The 25897-nt window shown below is 50.4% G+C and overlaps 9 protein-coding genes across 9 annotated transcripts; 6 read left to right on the top strand and 3 right to left on the bottom strand.

The window, feature by feature from the left end:
* Positions 1–46: 46 nt before the first annotated feature.
* AO090026000030 (flavin-containing monooxygenase) lies at positions 47–1576 on the top strand (the record flags this gene model as incomplete). The annotated part of the gene is made up of 1 exon (XM_001821480.3): positions 47–1576. The coding sequence occupies one exon, from the start codon at positions 47–49 to the stop codon at positions 1574–1576; it is 1530 nt and encodes a 509-aa protein (XP_001821532.3).
* Positions 1577–3328: 1752 nt separating this feature from the next.
* On the bottom strand, positions 3329–4168 carry AO090026000031 (questin oxidase family protein; the record flags this gene model as incomplete). Its single annotated transcript, XM_001821481.3, has 1 exon — positions 3329–4168. One exon carries the CDS (start codon positions 4166–4168, stop codon positions 3329–3331), a length of 840 nt encoding a protein of 279 aa, XP_001821533.3.
* A 1174-nt stretch (positions 4169–5342) lies between these two features.
* On the top strand, positions 5343–6609 carry AO090026000032 (uncharacterized protein; the record flags this gene model as incomplete). The annotated part of the gene is given in 3 exon segments (XM_023236259.1): positions 5343–5728; positions 5748–6261; positions 6379–6609. 3 exon segments carry the CDS (start codon positions 5343–5345, stop codon positions 6607–6609), a joined length of 1131 nt encoding a protein of 376 aa, XP_023090862.1.
* A 461-nt stretch (positions 6610–7070) lies between these two features.
* Positions 7071–8771, bottom strand: AO090026000033 (uncharacterized protein; the record flags this gene model as incomplete). The annotated part of the gene is made up of 3 exons (XM_001821483.3): positions 7071–7732; positions 7790–8509; positions 8576–8771. 3 exons carry the CDS (start codon positions 8769–8771, stop codon positions 7071–7073), a joined length of 1578 nt encoding a protein of 525 aa, XP_001821535.1.
* Positions 8772–9408: 637 nt separating this feature from the next.
* AO090026000034 (glycoside hydrolase family 13 protein) lies at positions 9409–11351 on the top strand (the record flags this gene model as incomplete). The annotated part of the gene is made up of 3 exons (XM_001821484.1): positions 9409–9762; positions 9839–9968; positions 10027–11351. 3 exons carry the CDS (start codon positions 9409–9411, stop codon positions 11349–11351), a joined length of 1809 nt encoding a protein of 602 aa, XP_001821536.1.
* Positions 11352–11524: 173 nt separating this feature from the next.
* AO090026000035 (uncharacterized protein) lies at positions 11525–13045 on the bottom strand (the record flags this gene model as incomplete). Its single annotated transcript, XM_023236258.1, has 1 exon — positions 11525–13045. One exon carries the CDS (start codon positions 13043–13045, stop codon positions 11525–11527), a length of 1521 nt encoding a protein of 506 aa, XP_023090863.1.
* Positions 13046–13777: 732 nt separating this feature from the next.
* On the top strand, positions 13778–14785 carry AO090026000036 (metallophosphoesterase family protein; the record flags this gene model as incomplete). Its single annotated transcript, XM_001821486.1, has 1 exon — positions 13778–14785. The coding sequence occupies one exon, from the start codon at positions 13778–13780 to the stop codon at positions 14783–14785; it is 1008 nt and encodes a 335-aa protein (XP_001821538.1).
* Positions 14786–16693: 1908 nt separating this feature from the next.
* Positions 16694–18229, top strand: AO090026000037 (uncharacterized protein; the record flags this gene model as incomplete). The annotated part of the gene is made up of 1 exon (XM_001821487.3): positions 16694–18229. One exon carries the CDS (start codon positions 16694–16696, stop codon positions 18227–18229), a length of 1536 nt encoding a protein of 511 aa, XP_001821539.1.
* A 2388-nt stretch (positions 18230–20617) lies between these two features.
* On the top strand, positions 20618–24360 carry AO090026000038 (uncharacterized protein; the record flags this gene model as incomplete). The annotated part of the gene is made up of 2 exons (XM_023236257.1): positions 20618–20728; positions 23482–24360. 2 exons carry the CDS (start codon positions 20618–20620, stop codon positions 24358–24360), a joined length of 990 nt encoding a protein of 329 aa, XP_023090864.1.
* Positions 24361–25897: the final 1537 nt, after the last annotated feature.

The raw sequence follows: 25897 nt of genomic DNA, 5'->3' as shown, positions 1-25897 counted from the left end.
AACGCTCTCTATCTCATTAGGATCACACTGCTCATAACAGAACAAAATGTCAAAGGTGGACTACTCTCAGCCTGGCTCGACTGGGTATGAAATCCCCCCAGATCTCACCTGGATGGACCCCGCCAACCGGCCGTTGCGGGTGGTAACCATCGGCACGGGCATCTCGGGGATACTGATGGCATACCAGATCCAAAAACAATGCCCTAATGTCGAGCACGTTTTGTATGAGAAAAATGCGGACGTGGGTGGGACCTGGTTAGAAAACCGTTACCCCATGGCCGGTTGCGATGTCCCGAGCCATGCCTACACCTACCCCTTTGCTCCGAATCCAGACTGGCCCCGATACTTCTCCTATGCGTCCGATATCTGGAATTACCTCGACCGGGTATGCAAATTCTTTGATCTTCGCCGTTACATGGTGTTTCACACGGAGGTCGTGGGCTGCTACTGGAACGAAGACCGCGGAGAATGGACTGTCCGACTTCGACAGCACGCTAGCGGCAGTGAGCCCCGAGAGTTTGAAGACCATTGTCACGTCTTGGTTCACGCGTCGGGGGTATTCAATAATCCTCAGTGGCCGCAAATCCCCGGCCTCCATGACCGGTTCCAAGGCCGTGTGCTCCATACCGCACGATGGCCCGACGACTACCAAGAGTCACAATGGAAGAGTGATAGGGTGGCAGTCATTGGCTCCGGGGCATCATCCATCCAAACGGTGCCCGGCATGCAGCCCACGGTGAAGCATCTCGATGTCTTTGTGCGGACGGGCGTATGGTTCGGAGTGCTAGCGGGCAACACTGGCAGCCAGACCAAGGAATACTCGCCCACCGAGCGCGACGAATTCCGGCGCAATCCAGCAGCGCTTGTGGCCCACGCAAAGGCCATCGAGGACCAGGTCAACGGCATGTGGGGGGCCTTTTACACTGGATCCAAAGGGCAAGCGATGGGATCTGCGTTTTTCCGCCAGCGCACCGCCAACTTGATCAAGGATGAGCGGCTACGAGAAGGGCTTGACCCGCCCTTTGCGTTTGGTTGTCGTCGCATCACCCCGGGGGATCCCTACATGGAGTCGATTCAGAAGGAGAACGTCCATGTACACTTTACCCCCGTGGTAAGCTGTACGGAGAAGGGCGTGGTGGGCGGTGACGGAGTAGAGCGCCAGGTCGACACGGTAGTATGTGCCACGGGCTTCGATGCATCCTATCGGCCACGCTTCCCCATTGTGGGCCGAGACGGCGTGGACTTGAGGGAGAAGTGGAAGGAGTGTCCCAATTCGTATCTAGGCCTGGCCGTGCCCGAGATGCCCAACTTCTTCACATTCATTGGGCCGACATGGCCTATCCAAAATGGCAGTGTCATTGGGCCGCTGCAGGCCGTCTCGAAGTACGTGGTTCAGTGGATTAAGAAGGCCCAGAATGAGAATCTCCGTAGCTTCGTGCCGCGGCAGGACCGCACGGATCAATTCAACGATCATGTCCAGGAGTGGGTGAAGCACACGGTGTGGAAAGATAACTGCCGAAGCTGTACGTTTCTTCTCTCTCCACGCTCACAGCTGAATTTACTGAGAACCATTTAGGGTACAAGAACAACGAGACGGGTCGGGTCAATGCCATCTGGCCCGGTTCTTCGCTGCACTACCAGCAAGTCATCGACCAGCCTCGCTACGAAGACTTCGACATCCGCTCCTTCCATGAGAATCCCTGGGCCTGTCTGGGCATGGGCTGGACGATCCAGGACCGCAAAGGCCCGAAAGAAGCAGATGTCAGTCCACATCTGGGCTTACAGGAGATCGACCCGAAATGGTGGGAATCAATCAAACACGGGAACAGCTCCGGTGTAGTTTCTGACAGCAGCCTCTAGGTACGAAGAGGTGGGCGGCAATCCACGAATATTACAGGAGCAAGTAGAGGGTTATGGGTCACCCATTCCGCTATATGGCCGAAAGGAATCGAAATCCTGGTCTGCAATAGCGGCTAAATGGATCCCAGTGGTCCTGGCTGGCTGGGCGCTTGTTCGTTTCACATAAAGCCCTTATGTTTATAGCTTAGGTATTCATTCCAATTGAAGATAATGAGTTCATATTGTACGTGTTCTAAAAGCCATAGGTATTTGATGTATACATGTTCTTATATATCTTTCTTGGGCCTGGCCATGGGACAATCCCCGAAATACTTGTAAGTCCAAGGAAAGAAGTGAAAGAGCAGCCCAGTCATCATATAGTATACCCCTTTCCACGGAAATGCCGTCCCATCCCCGATTGCATTGACGCTCACGTTCATCATGTCATATCTCTTATCGTCCACGTTAGCAATCTCCACCATCCCTGCTGCCACATCGAGGAAGGAGACCGGAGTCTTAGCGGTTGTTGTGCTGAGAGTGTGACCGCGTTGCACATCGTGCACTAGTCCCCCGGGTTTGACGAAAGTTGTGGACACCCAATGCTTCTCAGCACGTAGGGTCTTCTCGGCCTCCGCAAGGTCACTGTAGAGATTACCAGCGGCTATGTTGAGGATTCGGTGAATCAGGGGCGGAACATCGGCGCACAATGAGTCCTCGAGGCTAGCAGACGAGAGAACAATCAACTTCGGTAGAGACTGGCACCCTTCTGCTTGGAGCCTTTTCAGTGCATTAAGCACGGCATTGGTGCAGTCCTGGGCGATGGTGCAATATGGCATATTGTCGGGAATCGCCACTACCATGAAGACGGCTCGCGTGCCTCGAATGCATTCAGATAGTAACGAGACATCCTCCAGCGACCCTTCCCACACTTTCACCTGCCGGTGTTGAGTGATCTCAGGATGCAATCGGTTCAGCTTTGAGGCAGAACGGCAGTAGGCGTGGATCTGGTTGTCGGGCGACTGCAGGAGGACGTTCAGTAATGCCTGGCCGGTGTTGCCTGTGGCCCCTAGGATGGCGTACCGACGCATTACAATTGTGTACTCTTCGCTGGGAGTACTGCTAGAGGATAGTCTGATAGGTTGTTCGAGTCTGCCCGTCATATTTTTGTTGGGAGATTTCAGTCCATGGTTCAATTCGGCCCGAGGTGGGAGATTCTGAATCTCGCTCTCCGAATATTCGTACGCATAGAAGTACAGCACTGCGAAGCGCTGAACACAAATTAAAGTGCCACTAGTCGAACAAACCAGATTTGGATGAATTATGATGATAGGCTATTCATGCATGTTGTACAGCTTTATTCAGCCAATTAATGCTTGACACCATTATACTACCCTACCTCTAGCAGCTTAAGCTCTATATATTCATACCAAGTGGCACTCGGTCTGTGTCATGCAGAAGGGGGAAGCTCCTCCAAATCTGGGAAATCATCTCAAGCTCCTTCAGTTCCACACCAACGCACCCACCGCAGCATGATCGCAGAGACCTGTGAGTGCTGTCCACGGCCTTGAGCCGACATCTGCTTGACCTTTTCGGTTTGCCGCACCCAATTTGGATCCAACATGCGCTCGACCGAATCCATTGTCATGTCTGCCAATGTTAGAAAGTCTGCCTTCTTCAAAGGGAAACCTTCCTCTCCCTCAAAAGGTTGGCACACTTTTTCGGCGCACATAAGTGCCCGGATGACCTTGCATGCATGTCCATCGTCCTGATAGACTCGTGCGTGCTGCACCACGTCAGGCCACCCAGTTGCCACTTCCTTGGGTCGGTACCCGGTGATTCTATCTGGGTACAACTGTGGGCATCCCAGGGCCGCATAGGTGATCAGGTCTGAGCGTCCTTTCCACTCCAATAGCCGAGCTCGTGTCTCTATGCTGATCCATTCCTGTCGAATAATGGTGGGGAAGAATACGGCGGCCGTCAGCGAATGCAGCATGACAAAGTCAAGAGCTTCAACTTTCCGCGGATGCTGGGCCGCACCACAGATGTAGGCTGAGGCTTGCAGTATCTCTGCCGTCTTGCGCGCAAGATCCTCCTCCGTTCGCTCTACCTGGAAGTGTGACAAGTGAGGGATTAGCTCCTTGAGGGCTCGTTTCAGCAGCGCATCAGCAATTCGATTGTTGCCATCTTTTGGCCCAACCGCTGTGGCGACCACGGGGTCTAGACGCATCATTTCCACGGTGGAGAGGATTGGGAGACTTCGCGGCCGTCCATTACATTCCACATGCTGCTCAGTCGCGGTGAGGAATTCCGCAGGGTATGGTGGGTGCATACAAGTTGAAGCCAGACATTCCGCCGCTAGGAATGGCTGCTGAAACTCTAAGGCAAATCCGAGATTGATCAATGGGTGGAGAAAACCTGTAAACAAGATGTTAGCATATGATGTTGGCTATACATCGGGGTCATGTATACCGGAAAACAATCGGGCTAGCAGATCCTCCGCCAACGAGTCTCCTTTAAAAAGATACTCATTCAAGACCGTATGGACACCCTTCGCCGCCACCTGGGCCTGGAAGAAGCGCACATAGTCTCCATATAGCTCGAAGTTGCCTAGACCTTGCCTAAAGAACTCGGGATCCTGTAATTTAATGTTGACGGAGGGATTGTTATAGTACGTCAGAAGCTGGAAGGGCTTGTTGAAGTCATATGCAGCTTGCATCTCGTCGGGGGTAGCTCCCAAGGCCCACAGCGTCAAAACATGGTGGCTAATGTGGTCTAGTCCACTGGTCAGTAGATGCACCGCTGTGTCTCAATCAGGATACCCACTGTGGAATCCCACAATCTCGTCGTGAAAGGTGTGAAACTTCGAGTGGTTGTTCATGACTAGATCCGAAGCCCTGTCTGCGCTTCTCTGCTCCAGCTTTTCAACATGAGTGAAACCTGGTGTGTCCGTTGCAGAGAGCTGGATATTCCAAGGAGTGGCTTGATATGGTCCCTTCTTGGGGTCTGGTTTGCCAGCGACTGCTGGTGCGTGCGATCCCATGTTGTCACTCGTATCTCAGTTATGCAATATCTCGTTTTCTACCATGAACCCCAGGACCCTTCGCCCTTCATGTCCACCTCCGACTAATTTATATGCTCTCGGCAATGTTGCCTTCGCTGACCGAACACTCGCAGTGTTTGGCCATTAAGGGCAGAGAGCACTAGTGGTCATCTTATCTCAAATCCATTAGACTTTGACATGTTTCCAGCTAGACAGAAAGCCCAGTGGGGTTTAGGTTCATCGTAACTCGACAAGGGGAAAGATTAGACATATAGTCTCAAATAATTATGATAACGTCAACTAGAGCCTTGACGTTTTAACACATAGTAGCCCATCTACCATTCATACCATCCACGTCCTTAAGGAGTATTGGAAATACTGATTAGCTAATGATAGGCCTATCGAAGCAATTCGTGCTGAGATTGTACCAAACACTTCTACCCACCACTTTTCACTCCACCTCATGGCTCGAGCCGGACAAGCTGTCGACCCTTCGCCGCTGGGTGAACCCTTGGAGTTTCACTTCGCCCGGCGCTCCACCCCAAATCGTTTCCTCAAGGCCGCCATGAGTGAGCGGATGTGTTCGTGGTCGGAAGAGAACCCTTCTGCTCGTGGGATACCAAGCAGTGAGTTAATAGAGACCTATCGTACCTGGGGACGGGGCAACATAGGCGCAATTGTGACTGGGAATGTCATGATCGATCCCAACCACATCGAAGTAGAGGGAAACCCGATAATCCCGCCTAGCGCTCCATTCTCAGGAGAACGGTTTGGTCAGTTCACGAATCTAGCTGCTGCTGCCCGTGCAAATGGATCATTAATACTGGCACAAATCAGCCATCCAGCACTGTCAACCGAAACCGATCAGTGTCAGCGATGTGCCACTGGATACCAAGAATATGGGGAACACCTTTGCCGTTCCTCGGGCTGCTACCGAGGATGAGATCAAAAATATAATTACGGGATTTGCTCACGCGGCCGAGTTTCTAGATAGAGCCGGATACGATGGGATCGAATTGCATGCAGCGCACGGCTATCTGCTGAGCCAGTTTCTCTCACAAGCGACGAATCTCCGAAGAGATAAATACGGAGGCAGTCCTACGAATCGCATGCGTTTGATTCTAGAGATCCGTGCAGCAATCACGGAGAATGTCCGTCCGGGATTTATAGTTGGGATCAAAATTAACAGTGTCGAGTTTGAGCCAGACGGGATTGTTCGTGACGAGGCCTGGGAACTGTGTCGTGCGCGTGAGGAGCACGAATTCGACTTTGTGGAATTATCTGGAGGGAGATATAAGAACTTGGACGAGGATGATACTGCAAAGCATGTCATATCGAAGAAACACGAGGCTGTAAGCTCTCTCGACTTTACGCTTTCCGAAGTTGGGAGATACTAAAAAAGTCGCCAGTTCTTTCTCGATGTTGCTCAAAAAGTTGTTTCTTCCCTGACCAAGATGAAGTCTTACCTTACAGGAGGATTCCGCTCCACGGCTGGAATGGTTGACGGCATTGGGCTTGCGCGTCCATTCTGTCAGGAGCCATTCCTTTGCCACGACATATTGAGTGGCAAGATACCTGGCGCCACAATTCCGGTTATGGATCAGCTCAATTATCAGCTCGCTGTTGCAGCCGCATGCATTCAAATGAGACAAATTAGAAACAATGTGCAGCCGATGGATTTGAGCTCCCAGGACGCGGTAGATGCTGTCACTGCAGCGGTTAAGGGTTGATTGGAGCAAAAGGCGATTGACCGGTCTGAAGAGGCGTTCAAGCCCCCATTCTTACCTGGACATGCGGATCCCTTATGAGTCCAAGCTTAGACCTCATGGTATACTGTTGCCGCTCGTGCACGTGTACCGACCTCTGGTGCACGGCAATAACCATCTTAACATAGCATATGCATGACATCCTCTCATTTTAGCGCTAGGAACTACCCCAAATACCTTACTCCGCTAAGCAGTTCTTATTTTCGCAGGAGTGTAGCCAAGCTGCAAATTTTTCAAAGAAGAGTAGAGATTGATCGATTGTGTAGGTGATTCTTAGATGTGTTCCCTTGCTGAGGTGTGTTGGATGCACTCGGTATATTCATTGGTAGGTGACCGCAAATAAATGAAAGTAGCAGAACGCTCCTATTTCGGAATAGGGCTTAATAGTAACTAACTGTATAACCATTCAGTTGTACACATAAAACCTATGGAGCGTGTTCCAACTCCTCCTTCATAGGAGCCTTTACCTCCCTCTCCACCGCAATGATAGCGGCCAGATCCCGCTGTACCTCCGTCTCTGCCCCAGGACCATCGAAGATGACAGCAATCTCCTCCAGTGTGTGGCCCTTTGTCTCCGGAAACACAAAGTAAATAATGCCCAAAAAGATAACCAACAGACCAAGGTACACGAAATAAAACTTCCATTTTATCGCACCGAGAGCGATGGGGTTGACGAACTGGTTGAAGAAGCCCGCCCCAAACTGCGCCGTTAAGCTTAACGATAAGCCCTTGGTGCGCAGGTAGAATGGCATGATCTCGACCGGGTACGCAATTGAGAGCGGGGTATAGGCGATATCGTACGCGCCGTAGAACAGATAGAGGAATGCGACAACCGCACTGCCAGCAGCTTTGATGGCTGATTCGTCAAAGACGGCAGAAAGGACAGTCGCCAGGGTAAAGAATAGGAGCATAAGAACAGTGGAGAGCATCCAGAGAGGGCGTCGGCCGTATTTCTCTGCAGCGACGGCGCCTCCCGCGGCGCAGACTGCGTTCCACGCCTGCAGGCCCAGGTTGATGGCGGATTGCTGCGTAGGATTGGTAATGCCGACGGATCGAAGGATCGGTGCAAGATAGTAGGAAATGACACCTAGGGACAAAATAATCAGCAAGATAGACAGGAGTAGGTGGATAGCCCTGTACGTACCATTGCCTGCCCACTGGATCATAACCCCGACCAACAGACAAATTGCAAGGCGATGCCGAGCTCCCTTGGTTGCAATGAACGCAGACCAACCACTCTTATGGGCGACTGAGTTTTCTAGCTCGATAGCACTGCAGATCTCAGAAAACTCGAACTGAACCAGTGGATCTGACGTGTCACAATTCCCATGGTAGCGGGCGAGGATTTGCAAGGCCTCGTCTCGCCTGTCCTTTGACACGAGCCACCTCGGGCTTTCTGGAACGATGAGTAGTCCTACCAACTGAACAGCAGGGAAGAAACATTGGAGAAGGCATGGAATCCGCCAGGACCAAGTACTTCCCTCCACATAAAAAGTGCCCAAGCACACCGCAGCAGCTAGGATAGCACCCCAGTACCACGTAGCCTGGAAAATGGCCGTCACAACGCCACGATGCCGCGGATGAGCTATCTCAGTAGTCAGCGGCGGGGCGGCTGTCTGCGCAAAGCCCAGCCCGATACCCATCGCGATTCTCGTTCCAAAGAAGGCCCAGCGGCCGACGGTTGCCGCTTGGATCACGCTCGCGACAATCATGATGGCCGATCCAAGTGCGACAGACATCTTGCGGCCGAAGTAATCCGCGAAGTACGAAGCTGGAATAAAGGTGAACATTCCTCCCAGCGAAATACCAGAAATGATCAGACCCTCCATGTTCGAGCTTATATTCTCGCCGACATTCTTCGCAACTATAGGCGGTTCGAGTCAGCTTTGCATACGCCAGAGGTGAGGACAACTTGACAAAGGAAACTTACACATAGGGAGAGTCAGGAGCCCATTCATCAAAGCCCCATCATACCCATTTGCTGCAGCGGATGCAAACATAAGCATGAGGCCGAAATTCAGACGCCGGAGGCCCTTGTCCTTGAACCAGTTCGAGTTCGTATTGTTTGGCAGGGCCCGGTATGCATCCATGCCGGAAGAAGAAACAACTCCACCGCCGGCAACCATGGTGTCAGTAACAAAGGGTACTGTTAAGGATACTGCTGGACTTCAAGTTGGCGGGAAAGACAGCTAGTGATTCCCTTAAATCAGTTGGGAGAGAACATTGCAGTGTGAAAGAGAACAAAGATAAGACGGTCAGGGAATAGTTTGGTCTTATAGACAACGACTGGGATACGAAGAGCCGGGAACAATTCTAGACTTGCAATTGCCACCCCGGGTTCCCCAGATCACGTTGCCCTGTATGGAGAGAGTGTCTGGGGGAAAAGTATCGACGGTTGTCTATACCATAAAGGAACTAGACCACAGTGGGGCTGCGCTAAGCCCTCCCGGGTCAAGCGCATGGTGGGCACCAATGACAAGCCGCACGCCGGTGAGATTCCCGGCGTAATTCCTAGCAAGATTTTCGGGGAGATTCCCGGTGAGATTTTCGGCAGGGTGGGAAATGGAGACACGCGGCTCGGCTACAAGGTACATTCAAACTGTACAATGCGCACAAGTGTCCCCTTCGCAGCGACAACGATACGTCACTTCGCAATGTGTTTCCCGCTGGCGAACATAAATATGCCAACTACCACCGCTCAGATGGGGAATAGCTGGTTCCTTCAAGCACACAGTCTTTACCATCGAGAAATCGTCGCTCACGATGGCCACCCAGCACAAGACACAGTCATCGCCTGTTAATGCGGCCTGGTGGAAAGAGGCCTCGGTCTATCAGATTTATCCAGCTTCTTTCAAAGACTCCAATGGCGATGGAATCGGCGATATCCCCGGGATTATCTCGGAACTTGACTACCTGAAAGCCCTTGGGATAGATCTCGTTTGGCTCTCTCCGATCCTTCAGTCCCCGCAGGTGGACATGGGCTACGATGTCTCTGACTATTATCGAATTCACCCCCCGTACGGTACAGTCGAAGACGTAGATGCGCTCATTCAGGGTTTACATCAGCGAGGGATGAGATATGTCATGGACCTTGTTGTAAATCATACTTCAGACCAGGTGAGTGATGAGTGATAGAGTGCGAATCGTACACAGCGCGATTCTTGTCGTCAAAGATTGCTCATGATTGAAATAGCACGAGTGGTTCAAACAGTCTAGATCCTCTTCAGACAATGAATACCGAGACTGGTACATATGGAAAAAGCCCAAGTACGATGCAAATGGCGTCCGCCAGCCGCCGAATAACTGGGGCGCCTATTTTGGAGGTACAGTGCTGGTTCCCACGGCCACGGGTTGCCCCGCTTGTCACTAACATCACAAAAGGTTCTGCATGGCAGTACGACGAAACAACTGATGAATATTATCTGCACCTATTCGCACCGGAGCAGCCAGACCTCAACTGGGAAAACCCCAAAGTCCGCTCTGCCGTGCACCAGATCATGAGGTATTGGCTCGATAAAGGCGTCAGTGGATTCCGGATGGATGTGATCAACATGATCAGCAAGGACCAAAGCTTCCCAGATGCGCCCATCACCGACCCAAAGGCCCAATGGCAGCATGGGGCGATGCACTATTGCTGCGGACCACGTCTTCACGAATACCTGCAAGAGCTGGGGAGGGTTCTGAAGGAATACGATGCCTTTTCCGTGGGTGAGATGCCGAATGTCTATGATCCGGTGGAAATTGGGAAGGCAGTGGGCTTTGACCGCGGTGAATTGGCCATGGCATTTCAGTTCGAGATCATGGATATCGACCATGGCCCTGCGGGCAAATTCTCTCCACACAAATATCGAATGTCGGACCTGAAGCATATCGTCTCCAAATGGCAGGACTTCATGTACGAGAACGAAGGCTGGAACGCCCTCTACCTCGAAAACCATGACCAGGGAAGGACAATATCACGATTTACCTCGGCCGGCCCAGAATACCGCGCGACGGCGGGGAAGATGCTCGCTACGTTCCTGGGTCTTCAAGGTGGCACTCCTTTCGTATACCAGGGTCAGGAAATAGGTCTGGTGAATGTTCCAGAGACCTGGGGCATTGAGCAATTCAGAGACATCGAGACTTTGAATTATTGGAACGAGATAACGGCTGCATATCCCAACGACACAGAGCTTCACAAGGTGACATCACAGCAATTCCGCGTAAAGTCTCGCGACAATGGACGCACCCCGATGCAATGGACCAGTGGCAAATTTGCAGGGTTTACAGCTGCGCACAACGGTCCGTGGATTGATGTTCATGACGACTATGAAGACTGGAATGCCGCCTCCCAGGTGGGGAACCCAAATAGTGTTTTCCAACACTGGGCAAAGGTGCTCGCGCTGCGCAAAGCACATAAGAGGCTCTTTGTATATGGCTCGTACAAATTGATTGATGAAGCGAATAACGATCTATTCACGTATCTGCGAGTGTACGGAAGCCAATCGGCTTTGGTGTTGGCCAACTTCACAGGCAAAGAAGTGAGCTGGGTTGTTCCTGCGGAAACCATTTCCATTCTCAAAAATGGCGCTGTTCTTTTGGAAAGTTATCAGCGCCACCGTCCAGTGCGACCGGATGGTACAATTGCTGTAATGCCATTTGAATCGTTTGTGATGTTTCTAGATAGTCCAAATGCCAGGGTTGGAGCTGGTGGGGGAAAACTCTAAATCAGTTCAACATTCTCAAATGTTAGCACATACAGTAATGTTACCATCAAGGATTTCGGTCGGCCAAAGTTCACCAAGAATCCAATTCCTCGTCATTAAGCGGTTCGATGACTGGAGAGTCATCGCGTTCAGCCGGGGAAAGCGAGACAATTCGGCGATATGGAATGCCTGATTCATCTAATTTCTTCTGCAGCAACTCTAGGCCAAATGGTCTGTGGCTCAGAGATGACAGTAAATAACATAAATGGTGGAGAATATCGTATGTCCCAGCTGGGTTGCGGTGCACAAGGGAGGGAACACAGTGAATCACATCCAGTAGGGTACTTGTGATTTCGAAGAGTTTGATTGCCTGGATTCAGTAAGCTTACGGTATGCCATCGCGATACACAACCACCTACCATGCCAGGACCATGTGCCATAAATGTATCCTGGGGCACGTTGGAAATGAGCACTATCGCATCTCTTGCCACATGGACCGGGTAGGTCAATCTCATACAATCATCAGCCGAAGCGCTCGAGAGGAAAATATTCTTCAAAGACAGCTGCCAAAGTAGCACTCGCAGCCACTGTTGGGTAATCGCGATATCCGTTCTCTGTAATGCATGGTATGCCGTAGGCCACTGCAGGCGCTGGCGGAGTTGGCTCTGTAGCCGACAGAGCATGTCCTTACTGCACATGATGGTATTGGGGCCGCGAGGCGAGCCACCGGGTTCGAGAAGAACACCTTCCACGGAAATGAAAAGACCGACAAGGCTGTCAAAGGCTTCAACGAGGTGGCATTCGTTTGCGCAATCGCGCGTTGGCAGTCGAATGGAGCCTTTTAGACAGGTATTGATCCCATGCTGAATAGCGTGACCTCTTTCAGTCACATAGAGGAGCCAGAACGCCCTCCGCCTATACGTCTCTTCTTCAACGGCCATATCTTGATATGTATCTTCCCTATCCAACCCCTGAAGCTGACACAACGTCACCGACTCTCGGAGCAAGAGCGAAGCCGTCGACATCTTGTTCGTCGCACCGAAGTAAAAATGAAGGAACAGCGGCCCTAGAACTGCTTCAAACGTGCCACTTTCACGGTAATCATACATACTGCGGCAATATTCTGATTCTTTCGCAAAATGATCCGCCAAAGAGCACTTTCCCACGCGAAACATTTGCGTCCTCTGGTTGTCAGGATGACACTGCAACTGAGCGCAGGTCGCTGCGCATACCGCAAATGCCAAAGAGCGTAACTCGTCATTGTTCACGTCCAGCATAAGCGAGTTGCGAAGGCGAGCAACGTCAACGACAGGCCAGACGGGATACATTCTATGCTCGTAGGCCTCCAAGTGACCTAAGACATCTGCAAGAGGCAGTTGCGATGGCCATTCAGTCAGGAACGGCATCTGTTCGTCACCGGCGACTTCAAAGGCTGGTATCGCCCTGGATGAGTCGGCTGCCTCCGCCAGGCCTGCTCTTACATTGGCGGGTGATGCGGTTTCGGTTGCGCCACGGGGAGCACGGTCTCGTATGCTCTGCAAGCGTCTGTTGATACGCATGTAGGTTTCAGCGCGTGGACCTTTCGGCCCGGGTTTTGCTGCTGGTTTGAGGTAGGAGCATTCAAATCCAGACTGGACACAGGGTTGACATGGCTGTCCGCCGCTGCAACGGGTTTTGCGGAGAGAGCATCCATCGCAAGCCCGTCGCCTCACCATGACGGGGCTAATATCCGTGTCGCGTGGTTAGTGGCTGGAAGTGGTTTTGATCCTGTAGTAGACAGACATGATCTTCTAGGGAATTCGAGTGAGCATTTGGAGCGCGCGGTTACTTGGCATACTTGGGCACGTTCACTATTGAAAGTTGTCGGGGACTCGGAGAGCCTGAGAGGATCTGCCGCCCATGACTGGTCGAATCCGCATCATGTGACCTGCCAATTACGCCCAACAAAACGTTCGGATAAAAATACGTGAATTAATTGAGAATGATATGATTGCTTAGCTCTGTCCTTATTCTGTACTTGGATATCTAGGGCTATAAAGTGTTGAGGAAGGAGGGTGCTATAAGTCCCAGTGAGTCTAAAGTAGCAAGATATATATTTGCACTACGCTTATGGAGTATACTGAGCGTCAATACGGTATATCTCCTTGAGGCGTGGGTCGGTGTATGAACCATCATTATCTATCGACTGTATAGATCACTAAAATGGCAGCCCCAATGTAGATGGGCCACAAACGTTCTTCTGAATACCACACCAACCGTGTCATTTGCATTGTCAGGTAGAATAAGTACTTGAGTTACCCATGGCCATTCCATGCTTTACACGATTTGGAAATACATCCAGAAAGGGAAAGGTTCCACAATTCTGCCGGTGGTTTCCGATGCTCCCGCATGCATCATCGTGTTTCCTGCCCAGAGGACTAGCAATGACAATAACAACAATGACAACAATGACTCCGGCAGTAGATGCTCACAAGATCTTCCCCATCACCACTTTTATATCAGACCTGCCGAGCAATCTCACTCCGCAACTCTTCTCATCATCCGCGGAAAATGAACCGAGATCGGCTGGTCGACGCTTAGTCATCGTCGGAGATGTACATGGGATGAAAAAGTCTCTGGACGCTCTTCTGGAAAAAGTCTGCTTCGATAAGGGCAAAGGGGACCATCTGATATTTGTCGGTGATTTGGTCAACAAAGGACCCGATAGCCCTGGTGTGATTGATCGGGCCGTGGAGTTGGGTGCCAGCGCAGTAAGAGGCAACCATGACAATGCAGTTCTCGATGCTGCCGTGGAAATCAAGGCAAGAGGAGACAACCTAATGCATGCTGGAGGCATAACCAGCGGTTCTGCCAAGCTACCTGAGGATTCGGGGGCTGAATTACCTAGCGAGACTGTTGCTTGCGACGGCCCTGAAACAAGCGCATCTCCCAACGCTAGTCCTCTCACACGACACAGCGCAACAACGTACAGCACAGCCCGCGCACTCTCGACGCGTCACCTTGACTGGCTCGCCGGCCTGCCACTGATCTTGCGTATTAAGCTGCCGTACCATCTCACGTCATCCTTAGACGACACTCTGGTGGTCGTACATGCTGGTCTCACCCCCGGTATCCCGCTTGAAAAGCAGGATCCTCATGCCGTGATGCACATGCGTAGCCTCACTCACGCGCCGGGCGACGAACGCACCTTGATACCGGCTGAAGCATCGGGAGAGGAAGGCTGGGTTGCCCAATGGGATCAATGGCAGGACCAACTAACAACCCGGACTACTGTCATATTTGGGCACGATGCAAAGCGGCGTCTGCAGCTCGGCAGGCATACAATCGGACTAGATTCCGCATGTCTATATGGTCACCATCTCAGTGCGCTAGTCATTGAGTCAACCGATAGGGGAATAGAACATCGGATCGTGCAGGTCGAATGTGCTGACACGCCTGTTGTCCCAAAAGCATAAGCAGCGGCCATATGACTGGACTGGAATCGAATGTGGCTTGCAGGTATGCGGATTCAAGACAATATATGTCTTGTATTACTTGATGCTAAGTCAAGCTAACCGCTGACTCCGCTAATACTATAACTACTTGATGCGTTCCTTTTAACGTCTCCCGTCTAAGCTTCCTCAAACACCAAAGAAGCTTGCGTCAATCTCCGACTCTGTCGTTATCTCCAATATCAAAAAGCCTACGACTACCGAGAACGGACGAAGGACCGGCTTACCACATCATCGTTATACAGCTTCCGCGCTCATAACTTCATACTTGACACGGGTGGTCTACCGCTTTCTTTATTGTCAGCTTTAAATATAACTCCTGTAGCCAGCGGGTAAGCAATTCTAATAGAGGCCAGGAGGATAACAGCAAATATTAAACCCAAGATCCCGGCAAACAATCAGACGGGGCGCTTCCAATGTCACAACCAGCTATCATTTTCGATAGCGCATATTTTATCCGCAATATAATGTTCTAATATCCCCAACTTATTGCTGGAATAGGGTGACACGATAAAGACAATAACAATATGTCTAAATATCACTTAGTATAACCGGTCAAATCGCCTTCTGACAGCTTAAAAAGGGAAACAATATCGGAAGTCGACCGACAGAATGCGGCAGGAGTAGCAGATAAATCGCTGGTTCTGCTTTGAGAACTCCCCTCGGCGTTCGCAAGATTCCTGCAGGCATGAGACACTGAGCAAAGGTGTACCCTGATGTGCCTTGTGGAAGCGGATACCACCACCAGCAGCAGCGTTGAGATTTCTATCTAAAAGCATTCGCCCTGGCGCTTCAGTGAGGTCACTCTGGGCAGGCTCTGGAGAACACGGGGAGATTTACGCCGATTAATCAGCGAGTGGATCAGAGAGGCATTTCCAAAACCACATTCTGGTGGCTACAAGTGCATGTTAGCCTACCAACAGACTTTTGCCTTCTCCGGAGTGGTACACGAATGACCCCACGGGCTATAGCTGCGAGATGTGGATCCCACCCAGGTTAACTTCATGGGGGTGCCCAGCCAGGAGATATTTGCCCCCCGGACCATTATCGGAGAAACCTGTGAACTTTGAAGGACTAGCAAATGAGCCCTAAGTGCGCACACTACCCCGACTCTTGGCAGCGGACCCCGCCAAAAGACCGAATTGTTCTGGACAGACTCGACTTTGTAAAGGAGGATAGGTATCTCCCCAAGTCTCAACAAACCCGAGACAATCAAGAAACCGACAGTCTCATAATTAGTCTGCTCTTACTAGACTAAGCTTTCCAACCCGGTGCCGATTCGCAGGTCGGCTAGAGAGAATTCTTATAAGGTTTCCCGATCTCGGCGGGATGCCGTGGGGTGTGCTGGGCATGGCTTGGCGTGGATTTTGAGGGATGCTGCTGTACCGGCCCGGTGTCTTGTACTCCGATATGCTCTCCTTGGGCGTCAATTTGCCTGCTGTTCTTCGGGAAAAATGTCTATCTTCTCGACATTCGGGAATCCTGCCCGATGCAATGTGTGGGCGCCTTCAATCCTTCCATAGTAGGTAAGATCGGCATACGGGTTGCACTGAGTTTTCCTTGGAGAGAGGAATTGATGGTGCCTTGGCCTATGCGCTAACTGGAGGAGGGGGCCCCAGAGTCGTGCGAAGTGGGGATACTCGCCCACACTCTGACGCAGGATATCTGTTTACAAACCCCGTGGAGCTTTACCCCGGCCATGTTCAAATTTTAACCCCCTCAAGGGAAGGTATAAAGTCTACCACCTCGCAGGCGTTCCGTTTTTCACAGCCTGGTGCTATTTACTGTCGGGGTCTGTGGTTCTCGGTTCTACTGTGCTCCTTCTCCCTCCCAGTACCCCCAATTCTATAGCGTCTTTTGGTGTTGCCCAATATGGCAGGCCTCCAACTCAACGTCGACTGGAAGTCGAATCGACGGGCCATTGCCTTCTGTCTGGTGGCTGCGATTGGTGCTCTTTGCTACGGTTACGATACAATCTACTATACTGGTGTTCAAGGGATGGCATGGTTTGCGAAGGACTATGGCGAGGAAGGGTCAGACGGCTCCTTTGCGCTTGGAACGACGTTCCTGTCCTTGTCTGCTAGTATCATCTATGTGGGAGAGCTTGTCGGTGCAATCGCTGCCGCTCCCATCAATGACCTTTTTGGCCGACGTGCCGTGTTCCTGTCTGCATCTATCTGTATCATCGTCGGAGCCGTCGTGCAAGCCTGCTCCTTTGGCTCGCATCCAGTATTCTATGTCAGCCGTGTCCTGATCGGTCTGGGTGTCGGGCAGTTCACCGCAACCTGCCTAATCTATATCGGAGAGGTGGCACCGTCCGCTATTAGAGGTCCAGCTCTCATGTGCTTTCAGTTCATGCAGTCCATCTCTCAACTTGTTGGAGCCTGCGTCAACCAAGGTACACAGAGCATCCAGAGCTCCCAATCCTACCGCATCCCCATGTGCCTCCTCGTCGTTCTTCCAGGCATCATGCTTCTCTGCCTTCCATTCACCCCGGAAAGCCCAGTCTGGTATATGTACAAAGGCAAGCGCGAGCAAGCGATCAAATCCCTGCGCAAGATCAATCACAGCAACCGCGACTACGACCCATCCGCAGATATCCAAGCCATCGACGAGGCAGTCCAGCAAGAACGGGAAATGGCTAAGGACGCCACCTGGGCCTCCCTGATCACCGACCCCGTCGAGCGCCGCAAACTTTTCTACGCCTGTGGCGTCATGTTCGTCCAACAAATCAACGGCATCCAGTTCTGGTACACCTATGGCGTCGTCTTCGCGCAGTCCATCGGCGTCGCGGACCCCTTCACCATCAACACCATCATCTATGTCCTCCAGATCATCACTGTCGGTGTCTCCGTCGTCTTTGGGAACCGGATGAAGCGCCGCACAAACCTCCTCGTGTGCTCATGCGGAATGTTCGTCTCCCTTCTTACCGTCGGCGGTCTCGGAACTACCAAGGCCGCCGATGGCACGCTCAGCCGTGGCATTGGCATTGGCATCGTCGTTCTCGCATACGTGAACATCATATTCTACAACTTCTCCATTGGAACTCTGTCCTACTCCATCGCATCGGAGATGTCCGTCGGCCGGAACAGAAACAAGATTACCTCGTGCGCTATGGGCGTGTTCTTCGTTACCGTCTGGCTCATGGTCTTCACAAGCCCTTATATGTACTACACGGCGAACCTAGGCCCGATGATCGGATTTGTGTACGGGGGTACATCTCTGTTTTTACTGGCGTACTCGTGGTTCTGTGTTGGTGAGACTGCAGGGCGCAGCAATGCGGATATTGAAAGACTCTTCCAGGATAGGGTTCCGGTTCGCGAATGGGCCACGTACGTTATCCCCTCAGATGATGGGGAGGATTTAAAGAAGAAGGGTACCAACGATGAGCACATTGAGATGGCGTGAGTTATGTGATACGAAGCTACTGTTCTGGAGGTAGGAACGGTGGTGTAACAAAGAATGATGAATTGTAACGTTTACTCCATTCAACCGATACCAATACCAAAATTTATCTAGATCCCTTTATAATACTGGGTATACCTATAACAAAATAAACTGTTATCAGGCATGGTGTTATGGAGATAACCAACAGTTCGTTCGCACTGACACGCTTTAGCAATTTCCATCATTACCACCAAGAAGGAGTTAGAAAGCACAGCTAAGAGATTTCTGATCTTCACGAGAGCAATTCTGGGCTTATGGTGAGAGCCAAAAAATGAAGGTGATGGTCTTTATTACAGAACCACTTTCGTAGATTGTTCATGGAAGCTCAAAAAGTATATGAAATGGCACCTTGACTATCCTAAAACTGATGATGGTATCTACCTCACTCCTCAGCCTGTTCCTGTCGATTGTTCTCGAAGTTATGGAAATCCTCTTCTCTGGTTTTGCTGATGGTCGTTGCCTTGACTATTTGCATGGCAGACAGGAAGTGACATCGTCTTAGAGTTCTCTCAGCGGTGTCCTCAGACTGTTCTGATATACACTCAGTGGCAGCAGTCACGCAGAGATTCTTTAGGTCTGATCCTGTATATTGCGGTGTAAGATTTGCTAGTGTCGGTATGGGCATGTCATCATGCAGCGTTTCGTTTTTCAGAAGCAAGTTCAGAATTCCCCTTCTTTCCTCGCTCGATGGCAAGTCGAAGGGAATACGTACCGGGGCTCGTCGAAGTACGGCTGGGTCAAGGTCATTCGGCCGATTTGTTGCCAGGAGGACGAATGGCGCGAACGAACCGGGAGGAAGGCAAAAGGACGAACAGATGCAGGAAAAGGAATTGGATGCTGTTTTTGCTTTAATAGACTATATCGCGGCTGTCCTAGCTAGACTACTCTGTCAGATGGCGGGCAAAAAGTACTGGTGGAACAACGTCGTGGCCTTCTTGGCGCAACGAGTCACAAAGCTGAAGGTGTTGATGCTGGATATGCACGCCAATACGATCATTTCCTGCCAAGCAGGAGAGGCGGCTCTGGACCGGACCGACCTTTCCAGTCGGCTATCGAGTGGGATCCTCGACGAAGAAGAATGTGAAGAGGTTCTACGCATGATCGACGCCGACGCTAAACAGGGCCTCAGAACCACGGCCAATACTGATGTTGCCCGCTACTGCGTCGAGCAGAATCGCTTTCGTTCTGGCATCAATTTGACCTTTCGCTATCTCCTCATGGCGCTGCGATTCCAAAACCGATTGGGGCTACAAGGTACATCGTTCGAGATCTGCGGCATGGTGTACGCGACGGGGTTCGAAGACTTCAAGGCTCTTCTTTTCCAGGATCTTGACCTCGAGTACTCGGCATCCTCAGACCAGGATACTTTGAATACGGCTTATCCGGCTTTCGAGATTCTCAATCAGACTCTAGCCAATGTCAAGCAGGTCAAATCAAACCCCCTGGTGCTCTGCAAACCATTGTCAAATGGAGGTATTCTGGGGCTGACAACAATAATAATAGAGAGCGGATGACTATCTGCCATCGGACCTTGTGCAGTGCAAATCAAATTATGCCATCATGGCAACTATGGACGACATAATCACAGTGATGATCCCACTGCTGCTCACCAGTCCCTTGGCAGTAGCCAACCTGACTAAATTTCGCACCATGGTATTGTTAACCTGCAATGCCGAAGGTATAGTGCAGGTCTACAAGGACATAGACTACAATGCCTTCTTTGAGATGCATACAAGTACATTTAAAGAGGATAGTAAAGACTGGAACGCCATGCGCCTGTCTGAGGCTGTCGACGGAAGATTATTTTCGCGGCGTACCCTCATCTCCGACGGGAAATACTTTGAGAAACCCGAATGGTTCGCACAAAGGATGGTATCTTTACCACATGAAATGAGCAAGTGGGTGATTGACGAACGTTCCATCATGGTGCCCTGCGGAGCCCAGGTTTGCTACAGAGTTCTGGTGGCCTTCCTGATAGCGGGCGGGGGTTTCTGCATTATGGCAGTGGGAGAGCGTATCGCAGGGGTCGATCCTTCTAACCTCTCTTCGTATCTCTGGCTAGTCGCCGGATTCTATCTGTTAGTCTGTAAAAGTCGCTATGTGGAAGAGTGGCCTTGGAAAGACTTTTTGCATTTTCGTGTCCGCTGTCGATCTGTGTCGGAGTTGCACGCCATCACTGGCATCAATAAGCAATTTATCATGGCGAAGCTCCTTCATGACGATAGTGGGGGAAGCATGCTCAAGACCCGCGGCCCGTATAACAAAGTGTTTCTCCAACGAGATGCTAATGATGGTTTCTCCATCGACTGTCCGCTTGAGGTTAGGACGTTGCTTCTGAGTGGGCTCATCATGCTCAAGGTTGCCACCTCTCGTGGCCATGCGCTGGTGTGTCTCGATGCACGACGGCGGACAGAGCTCAAGGTAGTCGAACACCGGGGCAACCAGGAACAGGAGCACCTAGTATGTGAAGATATCAATCGATTATACAAACTTCGTACCCAGAGCGGGTCACAGGGGAATACGCGGCTACAGTTAGTCAGATCGAAGGAATTGAAGTGGAAACGCGTCCAGGGTGTCTATCGCCAAACCTACGCTGATTTCATCTGAGTAGGCTTTCTCTTTTCTAGTTTTTCCTTTCGAGTATTCAGATTACACAGGAGGCTTGGGAATTGTCTCGAATGTCGTAGCTTGACTAATATTTCCTCTTCTATTCTTTGTGCGCTATTTTGTAAAAAGCGTATGTTTTTGAGATCGGCCTTTGTATCTGTTATATCGATGTGTCATATAGTGCTTTTTTACGGAGTCGAACAAGATGGACAAGGCTGAATCGGTGGTGTGTAGGAACTCTGCTCTATCTTTACAGTATTGCATATTGAAATGTCCAATAGCGTTCACTGTCTGCACTGACCCTAGTTTAGCAAAGCTGGCCAGTCGGATATGGAGTGTAGAGGGGTCACGACTGCGCCTCCCTGAGCTTCCTTGGAGAAGCCTTCACACGCATGTTTTGTTTATGATATGAATATTGTATTCAACACACTTGTCCATATGGTGGGCAATCAGTGGTACTTGTCTTGATCTCTTGGGTCTTCCATCTGCCCCTTGGACCCATCATTTGTTTGTTTGTTTCTGTGTTCTTGTTCTTGTGCCTTTTTGTGCTTCTTCCGGTTGCAAAAGTCATCCAGACTCCCCTATCCGTATCTTCACCTACTCATACATTCAGAAGACCAATATCAAGATGCCGCAGACACTTCAGAAGACGATCCTCAGGATCAGAACCATACAGGGGAAGTGTCCACATACTGATCATCCATGGATAACCCAACGGATTATGGCTCTGACAAGGAAACCGTAGATGAAGTTGACCTGTGCTTACGTTTCTCGAACATGTGTGATGACTTCGTTTTTCATTATTACCACTTGGACGACTTTGAATCTTTCGGATACAACGCAAGGAATAGAGGACGTTTCCATTTGCTGAGTTGGATCCATCTCTCTTCGGGATTGAACCCGGGGAAGAAATGAAGGAAAAGTTAATTAAAACCATTAAGGGCGATTCGCCGCTCAACAAGCCTATGAAGATGGCTGGGTTCGACGAGGTGAAAAGGAATTTCTCTCTGTCCTACATCGGGTCAAAGCAGCGCGATTAAATGAAGCGCAGCCGCCATCGATGAGAAGCCTTCTCCTTGACCTGCTAATATCCAGTAATGCCAAATCAGAAGGATCAAGGATGACCCACTTTTACACAGAATTTGTGAAGTTTTTGGGCTTTTCGTTAGGCCTCTGCTGGAACAGTCCCGGTGCAGTAAATTACAGCATAGCGGATAAAGAGGTTAGTGTGGCTAGATCGCTTCGTGAATGGTAGTTCTTTGTTCAATTCAGCTGACGTGTTGCTTCAGATCCTGCTGGGGATATTCTCCTAGACAACGACATTCATTTCTGCAATCGCGGTCGAGATAGACATATCCTAGTCGGGCTAGGCAGCAGAGAGCATATTAGAAACCTAGTTAGCCAGTCCCGGGCGAAGGGCCGTTTTCGTCTTAGACTTGGTCTCAAAGGATACTCAGAGGACAAGCTACTCGCGATCTAGGCCAATGAACTAAAGGAACGCAGACTGGATTAAACACACCGTTCCTTCGAATATTTATTCGGCAAATACGCAATCGGCAAGATGATGCTAACAACGTCGGTCTCGAACAACTCGCAGCTGAGATGGAGAAAGTCGTATGTCGACGGGCAGAGCGCCTAGAGACAACCACCCGGAGCGAAGATAAAAGTACAATGAGCCTCTCAGACCTATCCTACAAACTGGCAGAACCGGACTTTTTTGGAAATTATCCCAGCAAATTCTACGACGAAAATGAATCCTTCAAGAATTGGAAAGGATGGCTAGCATGGGAAAAGTAAAGCAGGCTGTCAAAGAACTGGTTTCTCGGGGAAAAATCAATTATGTCCGCGCATCACAGGGAAAGAAACCCTTGACAACAAGCCCGAATTATGTATTCCTTGGTCCACCAGGGACAGGGAAGACAACAGCCGCCACCCTCTTTGGTCAGATCCTCGCAGATTTACGATATGTGGAGAGCAGGAAGGTGGTGTTGAGGAAGCCAACAGACTTTCTAAGCAAATCCATTGGAGGACCAGAGAAAAAGACCAAAGAAATCTTGAACGAGACAGAGGGAAAAGTCTTGATCATCAACGAAGCCCATTCGTTCTATCACGGCACCGAGTATGGTACCGATGATTCAGATAGCTACCGCAAGGGAATTATAGATACCATCGTCGCCAATGTTGATAAGGAGCCGGGGGGGGGGAATAGATGCATCATTCTGATGGGGTATCCAGACAGAATGAAGGAGTTCTATCGTAACACCAACCCTGGCTTTCAGCGGAGATTTCCATTAGAGGACGCCTTTGTCTTTGAGAACTATGATGATGGTGTGCTAAGCCAAATTATGGATATCATGCTTGCCCATGACCAAGCGACCGCAACTAATGGAGCCAAAGCCGTTGGCATGGGACTTCTTCGCAGACAGCGGGACCTTCCTAGCTTCGGAAATGGCGGTGCCATACGCAATCTTCTCAGCAGCGCATACATTAGATACAATAAGCGCATCGAAGCTGAAGAAGGTCAGGGAACGGATAAGCTAACGCCTCCCTCGAGCAATGACGATCGGGCTCAAATTATGTTACAGCCCCAGGACTTTGACCCACAGTACGATCGTGGACTGCGGAATAGTCAAGACCTTCGTTCACTTTTTCATAATCTTGTTGGGTTCGAGACTATAATAGGGACCTTTGAGGGATATCAAACCATGACGGCAAATATGAACACACCCGGTCTTAACCCGCGTAAGGAGGTTCCTTTCAGTTTTATATTCAAAGGTCCCCCTGGTAGCGGGAAGACCACGACAGCTCGTGCCTTAGGCAAGATGTACTACTCAATGGGCTTTCTCTGCACTACGGAAATAATGGATTGCTCGGTCACCGACCTGATCGGGACGTATGTGGGTCAGACTGGGCCAAAGGTAAAGAACTTGCTAGAAGAGGCTCTGGGTAAAGTGCTCTTCATCGACGAGGCATACCGCTTGGGGATACTTAGAGATGCCTTTACTCGGGAGGCTGTTGGCGAACTGGTTGACTGCATGACCAAGGAGCGATATATGAACAAGTTGGTGATCGTTCTGGCTGGATATGAACGCTCTATGGACCAACTCCTGAGCACTAATGAAGGATTACGCAGCCGCTTCACGGAGATAGTATTCCCCAGATTGCGACCCAAGGACTGCCTGCGCCTTCTTCAGGCAAAGCTCCTTGATAAAAAGATCAACATTCTTCGTCCCAGGGCAGTGCACGTACAACAAAGGGTCCTAGTACTGTTTAAGAAATTAGGGGAAACGGCATCATGGGCGGACGCGCGAGATGTCGGAGCCATTGCAAAAGAGATCACTCTGCAGTTGTTCATGAACCCATTACCAGCCGGGCAGCCGATGGAAATCACGCTGGAAGAGATCGCACGAATATTGAAAAGGTTTTATCGAGACCGCAGGTCAAAGAAGGAGGAAGAGGAGGGCGGTGATTCTTCTGAGTCCTGAGTAGTTTTGTTTCTTTGCTACCTCTTCTGTACCCTGACTAAAAGCAATGTGCGTGCCACGGATGATGCTGGTGATGCTAGTGATTGGGGTTAGCCGGAGAGACAACTTCCAGCGTGGTGGCAAGCGCAATGCAAGCATTGATCCACATCCCGCCAAGATAAAGCTTATTATCTATAGATTACTCGCACTACACGAAGGCTTCTGAATGTATCTAGTTGGTATCTAGTAGGAAACTAGCACTGGTTGTGTCACTTGTACCGTATTCCATCTCTGCAAGTTTTCCCAATTGGTGTATAATATTTCCTCCAATGCACGTAGTGGGACATTACTGGCGTCACGCAAAACTGAACCTGCTTGAAACATCGCCAGTATAATATATTCACTGCCATATCGCGGGTATCTACCAATAACATCTATACACAATAATCCAATGTGCCGATGTTACATTCCTTTACCACGCCAACGGAAAATAGATGAATCCTGCCGTGTTCACAATGGCGATCACCACGGGAGCGGATGTATAGTAAAGTCCGATTCAGCAGTCGCCCAACCAGATACTGTATCTCGCTGGGAGGACTACGTTCTCTCATGCATGGGGAACCACGTGGCCTGTCGCAATTCTCCTTCGGTCCCCAAGTCTTCAGCCTAGTGCTTCCTTTTCCTCGATCATGGGCTAATCACAGAGGACTATGAATGCGGGGATTAGCTTAGACCGCTTGACAGGGCTTGTTAGAACCTTATTTGCATCCTTCACTTGTGGTGAAAGAGGGTCGGGAACAGAAATATGGTCCAGCCGAGCATATAAATTACCCTACTCGGTGCGATGTCATGACCTAGACAAACCAGCTTCCAAAGAACTTGCGTTATTGTCACCTTATCATATCCTACTTACTTCTCTTTCATTATGCGTCTTCTTGCACTCCTTGCAGTGGTAACTCCCCTTGTGCTTGCTCTGCCAGCAGACAAGAGGGAGTCCGGCTGTGTTGCCCTCAACAATTGCCCTGCTAAAAGGAGTATTTTGGAAGGCATCTCTGAGAAGGAAGCTGGCTGCATCGTCCTCAACAACTGCCCGGAAAAGAGGGAATTCCTTGTGGGCCTCTCTGAAAGGGAAGCAGGATGTATCATTCTGGGTACTTGTCCTGAAAAGAGAGAGTCTGGCTGTGTGGCGCTGAACAACTGCCCTGGCAAGAGAGAAGAGGTTGCCGGTTTGTCGGAGAGAGAGACCGGCTGTATCATCCTTGGAACATGTCCCGAAAAGCGGGAACTTTTCAACGGTCTGTCCGAGCGAGAGGCTGGCTGTATTATCTTGAACACCTGTCCTGAAAAGAGAGCAGCTTTAGTTACCAGAGAGTCTGGCTGTGTGGCTCTTAACAACTGTCCTTTGAAGAACTAGGAGAAGTATGTGCTTTTTACCGATATGCAAATTAAACATATACTGACCATATACTATAGCCATCGTTCGCCAGGTTTTCCCTATACGGCACGGATACCGCATAACGAAATCCTACGCTCTCACACTACACGATAAGATTATGAA

The sequence above is a fragment of the Aspergillus oryzae genome, chromosome 3 (assembly GCF_000184455.2).
Source record: "Aspergillus oryzae RIB40 DNA, chromosome 3".
Taxonomy (NCBI): domain Eukaryota; kingdom Fungi; phylum Ascomycota; class Eurotiomycetes; order Eurotiales; family Aspergillaceae; genus Aspergillus; species Aspergillus oryzae.
This window is presented reverse-complemented; position numbering and strand designations above follow the sequence as displayed.